Raw genomic sequence first — 15,566 nt, 5'->3', positions numbered from 1 at the left:
CCAAAAATTTTTTTAAAGCTAAGGATCGGTGGTCACTGAGGCGCAATGTTTGCAGAGTACAACCCATATACCTAAAAGAAGTCAATTTTTCATAAAATAAAATTTGTAAAAAAAGAACAGCATTTCAAAGAGCAGCAAAATGTTTATTTGGAATGGGATTACACTACAACTACAGTTGAAGTCCTTGTTAAACAAAGATGGACATGAGTAACAATATGATGGAAAAGAAGTCAACCATGGTGGCAAAACATCTGTGTACTGCCATACCTCCCAACTACTACATTGTTCTTGTGAGAACTACACATTACTATTAATTTTTGCACAATTATTTCAGATTTCTAACAATTTAACTGCAGGCCCAAAAGACCGTACGAGTGAGTATGGGCAGACATCCTTCACAGTTGCATGGTCAGGAATTTATTTTCTTCATAAGAACTGAATTACACTCAAATGAAAAGTTTAGTCAATGCTGTCAGCAGTTTTTGTTGACTACATCACAAGCACCACTGTAATCATTTACACTAAATGGCCCCTAATGCTTGTAAGCACAGTGGGATTTTTTGTGCATGTTCAAATACAAAGCAGTTACTTTTAATCTACATGATTTCATGTTTTACTAAAGTAAATTCAACTTTGTTCGACAACTATTTCAGAAAGGTAGCAATTGTCTTTCTTTTTGGTTTCTAACCAACAATCATTCTTAAAGACACAGCAACATAACTGTAGCAGATTCAGTCATGCCAGACAGTTACTAAACAGCGGTGATTTGTCTTAACCTAATACAGTATTGTACCAAGTCTAATGCATAGAATTCAGACTAAAACATGAGTCCAAAATATGAACTCCCTCTTTCCCAACTTAAAGTAAACTGAGTTAAAGTTTGTAATAAGACCCCAAAACAAATAAAAAGGGAAAAATCACATTTAAGGGCACTAAGGGTCTTTGTTTATGGTTCAAGCGGAAGAAACTACTCTGTATTACAATAAAACTGACCTATGGGAAACAAATTGTAATACAACTAAAACATATGTTTCTAAGCTTAAAAGGCAAGGTTAGTGTAAAAAGTATCCCGTGTTAGTGTTACAAAGAAAAAATATTTTTTTAATAAAATAAATCAAAGAATTGAACAAAAAGCAAACAAACAGAAAGGCATTCTGTTGACTTTTGGTGCGCCCTTTAGCTTTTTTCTTTTACATGTTAATAATTTAGAATAACGCTTCAGAAAATACAGGGACCAGCTTTCACGTTTGGAATTCATGGATACGTAACATCCGTCCTTCCGATTCATACATGAAACTAAAGAAAACCACCTTGAAATAAACCTACAGTTGTCGTATGCCTCTAACATTCTGACTCAAGATTCCTCTGATTTTGTCTGCCATCATCTTGCTGTACATGAGTGGCATTAGTGTCTTACCAAGAACCATCGAAAGCACTCACCGGCCCTTTACAGACTTGACAGCATGATATGCAACAACATACACCGTCTCAGCACTTTCTTTTTAAATTTTCAGAGTAGTCCAGCCCGCTGGACACTCTGTCAATTGACCTGTAAGCAGTGAAATACAAAAGGAGAAACTGGAACTGTAAATGTCAGCATCTTTTGGATTAGTGCTCCTTTAGGGCACTGTGAATCTGGGCCACATTGGTCCATTATGTGCCCTCTTTCTTTGTACTCTCGTGACATTCCGCAGAGACAGCCTCTATACTTTATCAGATCAGATCCTGAGCCAGGTTACGAATGACGCTAAAAGCCCCGAGGTCAAAGCCAGAGATGCTGAGTAGACCCCTGTCTTCCGTGTCGGCGATGGCGTGTCCAATGGAAGTCAGCCCACACATCACCAACTTGGAGTTGGCTCCTGATGTCTGTTGAGAATACAGACGATCACTTTTCCTCAGCAGAAAGCTTGAGAATGAATGCTCACAACAGTTTCTTCTGTTACGGATAAAAACATTACACTTTACATAACCTCATAGAAGACTAACTTTTATAAGAAAGTTGGGACTATTTTTGATAGATACATTTGCAGTTGGGTTACGGGAGCGGTTATGGAACATTCCACATAACAAAAGCAAACTCGTACCATATTTCTACATGAAGTTTCTGCCCATCAATTCAAATGACTTAACATGGTGTTAAAAATCAATCATTTTAGAACAATCTATACCACATTGTGTATAAATTAAGTTCAATCCATTTTCTCAGCACAAATGGAGACATGAAAAAAAAACAAAAAAACAACGTACCTGTCTGTGCTTTTTCAGAGACTCCACTGGACCGGCTGTAAACGTCCACAATGGGTTGTTAGTCAGAATGATGAAAACATCTACAGATTTCCCCTTATCTGAGGCCCACGTGATGGGAAGAGTGCAGTCAGTGCTCCCACTTGGGATCTGGAACATACAGGTCAGAGTTCAGCAAACATACTCAGTCAGGTCAATGAGAATATCACAGCTAAAAACTAATTAGAATAGTTTGGGCACAGATGATTGTAATATTCCTTTATTCCCAAAATAAACTGATTAGTGGCCATTAATAATTTTCCTCTTGAGTGATGTAATGCCTCACCTTAACCAGTTCTGCAGTGGCTTCAGCAAGAGTCATGTGAGCAGAAAGAGAGCACGGAACCACAGTTCCTTCAGAGAAGGCCAGAACATGTACATCTGCTTCCGTTCGGGCAAAAATCTGCGCCAAACACACAGCATAAAAGAAAAACAAAAAACAAAATACAATTAAAAAATGCAAAAATTACTGCTTCCTGCTTACAAACACAGCGCTTCACATATATTCCAATTCTCTTGTCTATTCTGAGAATCATAGTTGTGGTGTCCTCTGTTCCAGGTAATATCCTCTGGATTTGGAAGTAATTTCCCTGGAATCCACAGAATGTAAGTTCTTCAAGGCTTCCTCCAAAGAAGGGGGGTTGTGGCTGAGCCCTGCTCACAGACTCAGCTGTTCCAACTGTAACTGCAGTTACCCTCTCACACTGTTGAGTCATCTACCTCTGGTACAATGTTACCATAGCGATGGCTGCCGCAGCAACAGCAGTGCTGATGGCCGTTCCTGGGACCACGCTGCTCAGCGACGTGCTCACATCTACTGCCACGACAAAGCGTTTCCCCACAGGCTCCAAATTCTGAGGGCAGAACAAGACGTCGTTTGTGTTATCCAAGATGCTGATCAGCATCTTCTCGAATAATCTGTGAGAAACTGGGACAATAAAAAGCACCGACCGTAAAACTTCTGTAAAAGGCAGAGTCCATGGCCTTTAGGATGCTGCTGTCTGGTTCCCATTTTGTTTTACCCTGATAGCCTTGACCTCTTTTGTAGTTTTCTGAAGCCAAGAGTATGCTGAAAGGGTGGATCTTTGCCTGGTGAACACATTTAAATGTTTGAATACTGACGCGTGACAATGCAAAACCAGCAGTAAATGAATTAGAATAAGCGCTGTGCTGTACCTTCTTTAGAGCTGACTCACTCTGAATTCTGTCACATATAATCTGTGTTTCTGAGCTTCCTGATTCAAGGATTTTGTTTGACGTCATCTTTCCCAGGATCTTTAGCACCGAATGGAGGGGCATTTCCTTCAACAATGCTCTCCATACCTGCAGATAAACATAAAACATAGTTCTTTAATCAAATCACTTTAAAGATTAGGGGGGCAGCTGCATCAGGAATTTTGAGCATTCTCTACAGCCAAGCAACCACCACAACAGCCATGTTGACTTTTTTCAGAATCCAATGTGTATGAACTGATTATTAAATAAGTGCTTTATAAACATAAACAGCATTAAGCTCAAACATTGGATAGCAAGTGGTAAAGCTTGCAAGCAGGATCCTGGATATCCTGGATCCAGCGAGGATCTCTACAGCCAGGTTTGTTGTCTGTGAAAACACAGCAGAGGTCGACTCCCTCACTCTCCACAGAGCCTAAGCGCATGCTTTTCTGAGGAGTTTGGCAGTCTGATTCTGCATGCTTTCCTTGCCCTCAGCTATAGGCCTTTGCCTGCGACCGGGTGATGTGTGACAGTCAAACCACCGTCCTTTACCTACCAATCAACTCAGTGACTGCGCATTCTGCAACTTGTGATAATGGCCCAATGGACTGGACAGTGCACGGAGGCCTTATGTTGGACCATGTCCCCCGTCTCAACCAGCCTCTCGGAACCATAATGTGCCGCTGCGTTCACATCCCTCCCGGGTAAGCAGCTCTCTTTCCCGTCTCCTCCTGATTCGATCTCTACTTTCAGAGATTCACGTCAAGGCGTTTATTTTTTAAATTTATCGTATCAGCTGAGAAAGCTGTGTTCAATGCATATATATAATGCATATAATGCGATCTATCCCAAAGATCAGAAATGCTGCGTTCAATCTCATGACGGAACGAAACAATTAGTTTCACTATAGTTAGTTTGGTATAACCTGCTTATTTCAAAGTTTGTTTACAGTTTTTTTCCCTCTAACATTGATTTACTTGAAAATAACTCAAAATGAATTTTCACTTTGCAGAATTGTTTTTCTGTAAAAAGGTAATTTATTTGCTTGACAAGGTTATTTCTATTTCTTAAAAGTTTCAATAAGTTTTAATGTGATTATGGAGTGTAGATTAATAGGATTTGATAAACAGAACTCTCTTACCTGTTTGGATTTAAGGTGATCTGTCAGCAGCTGCTCCCTCTCCAGCTTGTGTTCTTCTATCAAATTGATGACCTCTGTTTCGTCACAGCTGTGCTTGACCTTCTCCACCACTTCAAGGTATGAAAGCACTTTGACCACCTCCTCTGAGTTCTCTTTGTCTGCACAGGCAACCTGGACCTCTTTCCATCCTTTTGTTACATATTTGCTGATCAAGGCAATAGCTGAAAACACAAAGAGATGACCGTCACTATCTTAATGTAGGACAAGCTTCCCAAAAGCACGGGAGGTTAAATAAGCACTATGCATATTGTATCAGTCTGTCACTGCTGAGCATAATGAAAACAGTTGTAATAGAAGGAGATTTATTAGACCCAGTGGTCATTTTTGAGACTACAGAAATGTTGCCTAACATTTTGATAGCAGTTCTAAGCGTTACATTTTGACTGTGTCTCTCTGTCAATGCAGTTTTTCTCTTTGAGTTGTCGACTGAGGGTACATTCATTTCCCCACAGGACACCATCGCTTTAAGTTTAAAAACTCCTCCAAAGGCAACACAGCGCACAACTAAAAGGTTGCGAAAACTTTTACTTTACTAGTCCCCAGGTTTCTCCCTCCAAAACGAAGAAGTTTAGACTCTGACAAACTGATGCTGGATGGATGCTGATGTGCGTAATGATAACATGAGCAGCTTTGAATAACGTGGGCTGACGTGCTGGCTCACCATCTCTGGCTGGTTTGGTGTGGGAGAGTCTGAGCAGGTCCTGGTGCGACCAGCCCCCTCTCTGTTTACATTTGGTCACAGCCGCAGCTAGACTCATGGCATCTTGCTCGTTGTACCAGTCAGACAATGCCTTCCTCAGGGCGCGTCCCCATATCCCACAATTCATTCCCTCTTTCAGTTCCTTTTTGTACTGGATGAAAGAAAAGAGATGGGCAGGGTCCCGACAAATTTCCTTCAGGGCTTTGAACGCCGCCTGTCTGGTCTTCAGCTCTGAGTGTTGCGAGCACAGAGCCAAGGCAAAAATGGAGGTGCTCAGTCTGACAGCTCGGCCATCCTGAGAGAACCTTTTTATTTCCTCCACTACCTCAGAACCTCGGCCCTCCTGAAGCAAGGAGAGTAGGGCTCCGGCGTTCTCCAAGCTTACACGGCCCTCCTCTCTGGCAGTGTATACGTCTCCCTCTGAGCCATAGCAGAGGAAGCGGCACAGTCTGTCCTTGTCACTGATCTCCCATGGACAACCGCCACCTGTTGAGTTCAGGGTGTGGTTGCTTGAAGTGCTTCCTGATGGCTCCATTGTAACACAAGAGAAGGCCTAGGAGAGGACAGTGAATATCAATTTTATACTCAATGACCGCAGATTCTGGGTGTTAATAAAAACCAAACGTTTGTGGAATTATTTCCCATTCTTGCCATGCAGGGAATTACAGATGTATACAAATAGTAATTAGTGGGTGCTACAACAAAGCAGTAGGTTAGAGCACCTGTAAACCGTGCAGAGCCTCAATGAACACAAGTCAACGCTGACATCGTGAGCAACAAAACCTACTCAATGCCTCAGACAGGAATAGATTAAAGCCGATTAGGGGACATGATGATACACATGAGACAAACGGAAGCGACGCTGACCCGTTACCTGAGCACGTTAGAGACCTCAATCACAATGAATGTTAGCTGCAGCCAGATTCCTCACTGCTAACGAGCAAGTGAACCTGTGCCAGGCTAACATCACTAGCTCAAGCCAAGAAACTAAGTCAGTGCAGCTAGCAAAGGAGGACAGTCTGTGCGGTGCCAAGTTAGTTAACCTAAGAAGATATTGATAAAATTATATTTGGTTGAATTGGCATCTTGGTGTTTATGTAACAAAACATATCCAACCTACTCCTAACGTTTCTCAGCTGAAACTTTGCAGCATAGTAATATTAGCCATCCTCCTCGCACAAACTGTGTAGTTCCAAATCTCTGCTCTTTTCTAGCCGGACTCCAAAGAGCAGGGTTGGATGGTGTGATGCAGCTCAGCATAGGCAGCTGTCCACTTACTTACACTACAAAAAGAGCGTCGGTTTAACCGTAAACATTTGATTTTATTACAGTAAAAAACACAAACGCCTGCCAATAATTACACGAAACTAACACGCACTTACCCCGTTATATATGCACAAGGGTGAAGTTTTGATGTAGCTTGATGCGGTGAGGCCTCCCCTCGGACAATTAGTGAGTTATCCAGGGGCTGTGACGCGATGGATGCCGGGATACCATCACACAGACTTTCACGCCAGCGCGCTCGCACACACACAGACACTGAACAACAGGCAACACACGCGCACGCGCGCGTCATCACGTTACTGAGAAAGTACTAATGTATACCGCAGCCACCTTCAGCAAAATATGTTGTTTCTATCAAACAGTTTTAATTTTTCATTAAACTTCCTGTATGATGTAAAAAAAACAAAAAAAACCAGATTAAATCCGGAGCCGAGAAATGTTGTATTTACGCATGATTAAATAACTAAAACATTTTCTTTAAAAATGCGATCGCATAATAAAAGATAAATAAATAAAAAGTTGAATTGTGTCTTTTTCATACTTTACCGTGTCCAAACGTTTTGGGAATTTGGGTTTTTGCGTGAAGTATTCATTCACTGACTCCCTATGAGATCCAGATCATCTGGTTGTCACATACAGCTTTCTGCCATCGAATTGTACCTGCCCATCTTGCCTTACTGTTATCATTTTTTTTAACCACCATGTCGTTAGAAATGGAACCGGTTGGCGTTAAAACACGGGACTAGCGGGAACAGGAAATATTATGACGAGAGCTCAAAAGTATGCAGACAGGATGGAATGCTTCCTTTCTCAGGGAAATGTTTAAAGCTTCAATCGCTATCCTGGAAAAGTAATTCCTGGTTTTAAATCTAATTTACTGTCATAAACATATTTTGATAAGTCTGGGGAAGTTAAAGCTCAGGATGGTTTGGCTTGCAGATTGCATCAGGGCAACTCAAAACTTTAGAATATGTCTGAAATAAAGTAGAGCTGTACAGTACAGTACAGTAATGTTAAAGTCTCAAAGCATCACATATTTCTTCATATATTGCCAGGAGAACAGGCAATGAGTGCAGTTGTTTATTGAAAGATCAGCAAACAAACACGGAAATACAAAAGGTGTCAAAAATATACTATTTTGAACATGTTCTTTGTTAAGTTGTCTGGGATCAGACAGATGAACCAGTGATATGTGGAGACAACACTGGTTCATTCCTTAAGTCAGGTGCCTTTTTTATGCTTGAGTGATTCATAGGTCAGTATTAAGTGACATAACAGACGCAAAAACACACACACATTCCTCTTAAAATGGTCAAGACTGGACTGAAAATCAGTGAAACAGCAGCCAATGTCCAAATACAAACTTTGAAAGATCTTCAGAAAGCCTGGAGAGATTTTGCTCCCAACCACTTTAACCAATTAGGTTTAACCGATCCGTGGAAGTAAAACTGTTGATGGATGAAAACATCTGCACAACATTCAATGATACATAATGCTGTAATGCATACATGATGTACAGTAAATTGCAGCTGAACGGAAAAGCTCCATTCAGTCAGTGTTATTCCAGTGTTACTTCCTAATAATGTTTCTGTGGTGATCATCATCTGCATGAAACACCAGTTGCGTTTAATTCTTTTGCCTGTAAGTCCTCCGGGTCACCTCTGGGTGGCAATACTGCATCAACTACAAAGACACTTTGGTTACACCCATTAGGCTATATTTAGTTCATTTCCTGCAGAAGCTAAACAAATCACGTGAATTTACCACAAACTGAAGTCCTTGGTATTGCATTGCTCCATGATGCATACATAACAAGGCCATTTAAAGTGTTCATAAACAGGGTCAAAGCCCAAACTTAAAAAATACATTAAACACTTGCATGGATCCATTCAAACTCGAGTATACATTCATAATGCTGACAGTCTCACCCAACTCACAACTTTAAAACACAATTTTAAAAAAAGAGATTTTAATTGAGGTAGTGTTTACTTTCAACCACTTTCAACTGTGCACCACATACCTCACCCTGTAGTGAGTCATGTGCACTTCACTGTCACAGCGTCCAGCTTTGACAGAGAGGTTTTAGTTATATTTTGAGAAAAGGGTAAGCGCCTGCACACTGTCTGTGGGCAGCACTTCCTCAGTCAGTTTGTGACATTTCACCCTCAACAGCACACATGATGTTAGTCCTTCTGTAAGAGAAGGAGGCCACTCTGCAGACTGTTTACTCTGAAATCATTCCCAGCTGTCTTTATTCTCAAGGCCATACTGCGTTTCCTAAGCCCTCTCTGTTCAGAAGCTGCATCAATAAGGACTTTGTATAGCTCGGATTGAATGAAGCGTGGGAAGGAGCCATGCTCCATCAGGCTGTAGATTTTCTTCTGTGCCACAACAAAGCATGATGGAGTTGGTTGCTGGAGACTCTGACGGATGTTTTCTCTCGTGTAGAAATCCAAATTTACCTGAAAAGAGTGTACGTTGGTTCTAAGTCATGTGAACCAGTGCTTCAAATTATGTACAATTTATAGTAAATAGTGCACACTATGTGCAAACAAACGCATCAGTGAGTATTTTAAACTCTTTGAAATTGACTCTATACTTTATAAACACTGTTCTTACCTGTTTGGGGGAGTCATCCTTGATAAATGTTTCATATATTCTAGCTGCTCTCTTGGTTCGTTCTTCTGGACAGTCAAAAGTTTGAAATTCTTGACAAGCAAGCCAGAAATCCAGGTTTTCCTCACAGAACTCTGACTTCAGAAATCCCAGAAATGCTATTTGTCCACCTGTTACACAAGAGGACATAACTTTATCATAAAAGACAGCATTAACCAACCAAGGCATTAGATTTGCAGTGCTTAAAAACAGATAGAAATTACATTTCTTGGAGAGGAGGGTCTCAAGAGATTCTCCTTGTAAGCTTGTTTCATCTGTTTCTTGTCTGTAAACAGGGGAAAAGGTTTTCGGATTTGTTCATATTTAAAAGAAAACATTGGGAAACATCTGTCAAGTATGCAATCATTATGCAGTAAATAGAAATGAATAAGTACGGTACCTGCTGATATTCCTGCATGGACTCTGCATGAAGGTATATATTCTGGATTTCCATGCGATATCTCTACACGAGTGAACAACAGTTGGAATATTTAAACAGTGTACCTGCCCCAGGAGAGTGAAATGAATAGCCTTCTGCAGGCCTCATTGTATTGCAAATTAAATATACTACGCTTACATTCTCTTCGTGCTGTTAAGGTCCATCTTCGATGACTTAGAGAACTGAATTGCGTTACCCAAACTGTGAATTATTAGACAGTATCTCTCATTATGAACAATGCCACTGAATTCTCTGAAGAAATTTCTTTAGATTCCAGTTAGATCTCCAACTTCGCGGCCTCACCTCTGGCTCTTAAATGTGCCTGCTCTCTGTCACTGTCAGGGTCAGAGTGGAATCTGACTGGAATGAAGAAACAGGACGCTCCTTCCTGAGTTACAGGTTTCAGCACCGCCATATGCACTGCCTCTTTTAACCTCCATTCTTACTCATCCCAAAGGAGCCTCATGAATGCTTGAAGTATGTCATACGATGTGCTTTTTCTTATAGTGTAATTATAGAACAAAACTCAGCTCTGTGTCACAACCCCTATCATACTCTCCATGCTTAAATGCATCAAATAAACTGATAAAAGTCTGTCAGCGTTTACGTCACTTAACCCACCGTTCAGGTCTGTGCTGTTCTCAGTCACAAGTCATGTGGTCTTGAGTTTGTTTAGCTGTTCCTATAAAATTCCCTCTGCCTCTTTGTCACTTTTGGATTTTTCCCTATCTACTGTTGCTGAATTCTTGGGTTCCATAAAATTTCATGAAATAAAAAGATATGTTCGAAACTGACAAAGAAAGTGATAACTGCTAGTGGAATATTACACTAAAGGGAATGTCTTCTCTGTAGGTTTTGTGCGATAGACAGTTCAACATCAGCATCAGAAACTTGGGGTGAATTTATATTTACACTTCAAGGCTCAGTTTTCCTCTTTTTGAAAGTGTGAATGAAAATGTCTCATACAGTAAAGCTTTAGTTTCGGCCTAATTTTTTTAACCATAGTATTAGTCCATGGATACAATTCTAAAATTGATTGTATCAAGTAAGCTAAAGCATGGTTTTCATACTCCAGTGTTGTTGTCCCGAGTCAGAGTAATTACTGTGTGGAGAAACGCTTTGATCACAAAAACGTGTTTAGAATTTTAAGTACAGCTGAAGTGTTGCAGAAAGCTCGAACTTGGCTCAGCCCAACTGCACCACGAAATGGAGGGAGATGCTTTCATAATATCTGAATTTAAGTGGAATAGGACCAAGACGACAGCCTTTATACAGATATCTCTGAAAAACTGAAGGCTTATAATCAAGATTTCACAGCTGAGTAAGTCTAAAGAGAGACAAATTGACACAATATTAGAAGTCTGAATGGGAGGAGCAAGCAAAAGGGAAAGGGGGATGAAGAGAAATAAATGTTTTTCAAAGCTGGTCTAACACACCCAGATAATGCTCATAAAAGTAGACGTTTAACTGCTGTCAAACTGACCTAGTTGCTCTGCGATTGCTCCACAGTTCCTCTCAGTCTTTGACCCAGATGCAGCAAAAGACACCCATACACAGATGAAAAAGAAGGAGCCAATAACAACAGAACATTACCACAAGAGATACTGTGTATCTTATTTGTAATATTTTATCACGTGAGCATACCGACATTTGCTGCTGTTTTCACGCAAAACACTGGAGCAAAAGTTAGGAAATGATGGGTTGACGATGTGATGTATCACACTTATTTGGTGTGTATTCTGGACACAATAAATGTCAACACAAAATTTCATTGTAATAGATTTAGTTTTTTGTGAAATTTTTCTACCTTAAAATACGTAACAAGGCGGCACAGGTTCGAGTGCTCAGAGAACTGGACTTTATTTTACTGTGTTCATAAAGTTCAAAAATAAGAGCTTGTTTTGCTTTGGAAAGTCACTGTATGAGCAGAGCATCACTACCAACCAAACCTTTGTGCTGACCATGTTAAGGTTTTATAAAACTTTCACAGAGACAACTTTGATAAATGACTGCTACTGGTAATTGGAACCAAATTACTCCGTTTGCGCAGTTGCAAATACGTCATGCAGCGGAGGAACCATGCAGACGAGTGAAGACTCGTGTGGACAAAATTGATGTCACACAGTTTAAGTCCATGAGCAGACACAACAACTGGAAGTTGCCTTTAAGATGCTTTGTGTGCTTAGTTTAATGTTGTGGATAACTTGGTCCAAAGCTGAAAAGTTCCTGAAATATATATATATATTTAAATGTATATGTGTATATGTGTATATGAGTACTGTCCATTAGATACATGTCCACAGAGGACATCCCACCAGTGTCTTAGAGCAAAGATTACAAATAATTTAAATTAAATGTTAGTTATTCATATTTGGCTCAGGGATGAATTATACAATTTTTTGTCATATCATGTTTATTTCTGATCTACTTAGACTTTAAGCAAATGATGACAGAAGATCAGAGTGTCAAAATACCAGAATGTTCAACCGTTTCTTAATGCTGACTTGTCTTATACAAGGGGAAGACACTTTACTTCCTTCCTGGTCAGCTGCAGCAGACCTTGGCTGTGGCAGTATATCATCTACAGTGACTTAACAGAAAACGCATGAGAAGGAATTTACTTATTTGACACACCTGCTTGTACTCGCAGTGTCTCTCAGGTAAATGGTTGGAACAGCATCACACTTTATAATTAGTTTTATTAAAAAACCAAGCCTTCAGGGTCAAATCTGTGGAACTTTTTCTGAAAATTTAGGGTTGCAGACTCATGTCCTCTTTGGTATCTTGATGGGACACTACAATATTTCATATAAACTGAATCTCCTTCTGCTGTTGTTTTATATCTTTACATGAAATATGAAGAATCAATTCAATCACAGCTATAAACCAAACATGTCAAGTCTGCCATTTTAACAACTAGAGAAAAGGGGGTTTTGCAGATTAAAACCAGTGGTGCATACCTAAGGACACTTTGACATTTAAACTGGGGAAGTTGGGGATCAATTTAACACGCTTCAAATTGAGAGATGACCACACTACCCCCTGACAGCTGCCCTAGAAAGACAAACTGACCGAACAAAAAGATGAAACAGGAACAGAATGTTGATGAATTAGCGTGTAGCTGGCAGGATCCACAGGAAGTAGCTCCAACCCAAATCTGCGGCCTGAAACACAGCAGAAACTGTAAGTAGTTAACATAAAAGAGCAACAGCTAGAACAAATCAAATAAATCATTGACTGATAAAATCACAATCGCCAGTTCACAACCTCAGTTTTCACCCTACTTTATGTTGTAATGTAATGTTGTCATACACCATACACATTTTTTACTATGTGTGGAAAAAAGGGCAACTTTTTTGAACTTGTGACTTTGGTGAAGACTTTGGTGATGTTGTAAAATTTAACACCACTTGTAGAAATTGGCTTTTATTTGATCACCGTCAGAAACTGAGAAATACGAATGAATAACAATCAATTCAGAAATATATTTTCTTAGAAAAAAATTAAAAAATTGTGTTCTTTATTTGTCTGTGAACATATGAAATTGTATCATACATCTGACATTAAAAGTAAAAATGTGACGGGAAGTACGGCTACTTAGTGATGCACGATTCCTTGATAAGGTGATTTCTGGGGAAGTGCAAAATGCAAACAGAGCAGAGAAGAGAAGCAAAACAGAACACCTAGCTCTGTTCTCAGATGAGTCTTACAACATTTCCTTAAATAGCAGTCAGACTGAAATAGTCCACAGGGCACCGGAATATGCAACAAACCTGTTCTGAGTGAACTAAACTCAGTTTTGGTTACCATCATCACAGTTGTCAGCATAAACTTATGTGTTGTGCAGTCTTACAGGTTATTCAGTCAAATTTTCAACCAAATGAAACTCTATAACTCTTGAATTCTAACTTTTACAACCCTTAGTGTGCACATAAATAAAGAACCTACATTTGCATTGCACAAGGATTGGGGTCATATCAGTATAATTTTAGCTACACTTTAGTTGTACATAATAAGAGAGCAGAGACAAAGAGAGGAAAAAAAGTTTTACAAGTGTTCATTTACATCAGGGCAGTGTGATGGCCCAGTGGTTTTATCCTTTGGTTTACTATAACACGAATATAGTCAGGCGGGATTTCTCCGCAGGTCTGATAGACAGATGACCTTATGTGCTAGTTTAGTTTTCCAGGTTTCCCATCAGATGCATTCTGAGAAAGATTTGATAATCTCTAGTGGGATTCTTTGTGAGTAATGATGCTGAATTAAATGCATCATCATAAAGTGACAGTGCAATTGCTAACACGACTGAACTCTCGAAACCTTAAGTTCTCTAAGTCGTACAATATGGATACTTTAGTATGTAGTGTGCCCTTTTTTCAGTTTAAACAAAAACTGAAAATATGAAAAAGGTACCTCTGTTTTTTAATCATGTTAGCATGAGTCTGTTTGGGTTTGGTCTTGGTTGGGTTAACCTTTGATCCAGATCCATCTATGCCCACATCTGTAGTTTTCTTAAACCCATACATGGCCTTGACTGATGCCAGTAAGTCAGGATGCCAAAACTCAGTCATATATCTATCAAGCACAACCCAGATCTGCATTTTTTTTCGGCCTTTGGGTCACACCTGGCCCTCACAAGAGTTGCTGTAACCCATGTCAAAAAAGGCTTGTGACACTTACTATCTGGCACAATCTGCTCTATATCTGGCATCAAAAAGCGCATGATATAACCCAAGTTAAAGCTTGTGGGTTCCATAACTGAGCCATAAGTGGCAAAAATAGCTCAGAGTAGACCTGAATGTGTTTTATGGGGTTACTTCTCTACAAATTATGAATGTAACTGTAAACCTCTGACTTTTGGTTCCATCTATCTATCTATCTATCTATCTATCTATCTATCTATCTATCTATCTATCTATCTATCTATCTATCTATCTATCTATCTATCTATCTATCTATCTATCTATCTATCTATCTATCTATCTATCTATCTATCTATCTATCTATCTATCTATCTATCTATCTATCTATCTATCTATCTATCTATCTATCTATCTATCTATCTATCTATCTATCTATCTATCTATCTATCTATCTATCTCACAGCCTTACAGAGCTGGCTGTAAACTCTTAGTCTTTTTTTTTTGTATCTGTATGTGCTGCCATATGATACCAACTTATTTCTCCATTTTATTGGCATCTTTTTAGATTACAATTGTTATACTATTAATAGATTTATTTCTTATCTATTTTCACGTTTTATTAAAACTTTATTTTCATCTTGCAGAAAGTTTCCACAGTGGAAAACTTTCCCCTGCCATGAAAATAGAGCTGAAACAAAGCCACCTTTGTTGAACTGGTTGAGCAGCATCACAGTCACCTCCTCTATACAGATCATGTGATTCCAAAGGATGACTACTGTCTCATGACACATGTGACAGCCAAACCAGTATGTTTTAAAAAAACATTTAGTCTTAGTTGTTATACGTTTTTTTTTCATCTGACAGTGGATATAATTAATATTTTGCAGTTTATTTAAGACATGTGTTGCATTCATTGCGTGATAACTTGAGCTTACAGTCTCATGGCCATATTTGTAATCTGTGCGAGGGTCCTCTTATTGGTAATAGATTGAGTGGTGTAAATAAGAAAATAATGACCAATGAGGCTGGATCATGCATCTGATGGGAAAAAAACCACAATGTTAACAGCCAGGGTGAGAAATTAAATGTTATATGTATATTTAATATTTTGCTAAAAGTTTATTTTGGCAAAAATATAAAGGACTT

General features: G+C 39.3%; 2 protein-coding genes across 2 annotated transcripts; both read right to left on the bottom strand.

The window, feature by feature from the left end:
* Positions 1-122: 122 nt before the first annotated feature.
* ro60 (Ro60, Y RNA binding protein) lies at positions 123-6,905 on the bottom strand. The gene is made up of 9 exons (XM_072364022.1): positions 6,782-6,905; positions 5,361-5,952; positions 4,640-4,860; positions 3,460-3,606; positions 3,235-3,372; positions 3,021-3,137; positions 2,570-2,686; positions 2,248-2,394; positions 123-1,866 (listed from the first exon to the last, which is right to left on the bottom strand). Exons 2-9 carry the CDS (start codon positions 5,932-5,934, stop codon positions 1,714-1,716), a joined length of 1,614 nt encoding a protein of 537 aa, XP_072220123.1. The 5' UTR covers positions 5,935-5,952; positions 6,782-6,905; the 3' UTR covers positions 123-1,713.
* A 1,780-nt stretch (positions 6,906-8,685) lies between these two features.
* On the bottom strand, positions 8,686-10,201 carry LOC140269005 (regulator of G-protein signaling 21-like). Its single transcript, XM_072364029.1, has 4 exons — positions 9,916-10,201; positions 9,563-9,624; positions 9,303-9,469; positions 8,686-9,145 (listed from the first exon to the last, which is right to left on the bottom strand). Exons 1-4 carry the CDS (start codon positions 9,939-9,941, stop codon positions 8,867-8,869), a joined length of 534 nt encoding a protein of 177 aa, XP_072220130.1. The 5' UTR covers positions 9,942-10,201; the 3' UTR covers positions 8,686-8,866.
* Between the last annotated feature and the right edge of the window lie 5,365 nt (positions 10,202-15,566).

Source organism: Leuresthes tenuis, unplaced genomic scaffold (genome assembly GCF_036924035.1).
Source record: "Leuresthes tenuis unplaced genomic scaffold, fLeuTen1.0.hap1 SCAF_14, whole genome shotgun sequence".
NCBI lineage: Eukaryota > Metazoa > Chordata > Actinopteri > Atheriniformes > Atherinopsidae > Leuresthes > Leuresthes tenuis.
The sequence above is the reverse complement of the archived record's forward strand: the minus strand, read 5'-3'. Positions and strand labels throughout refer to the sequence as shown.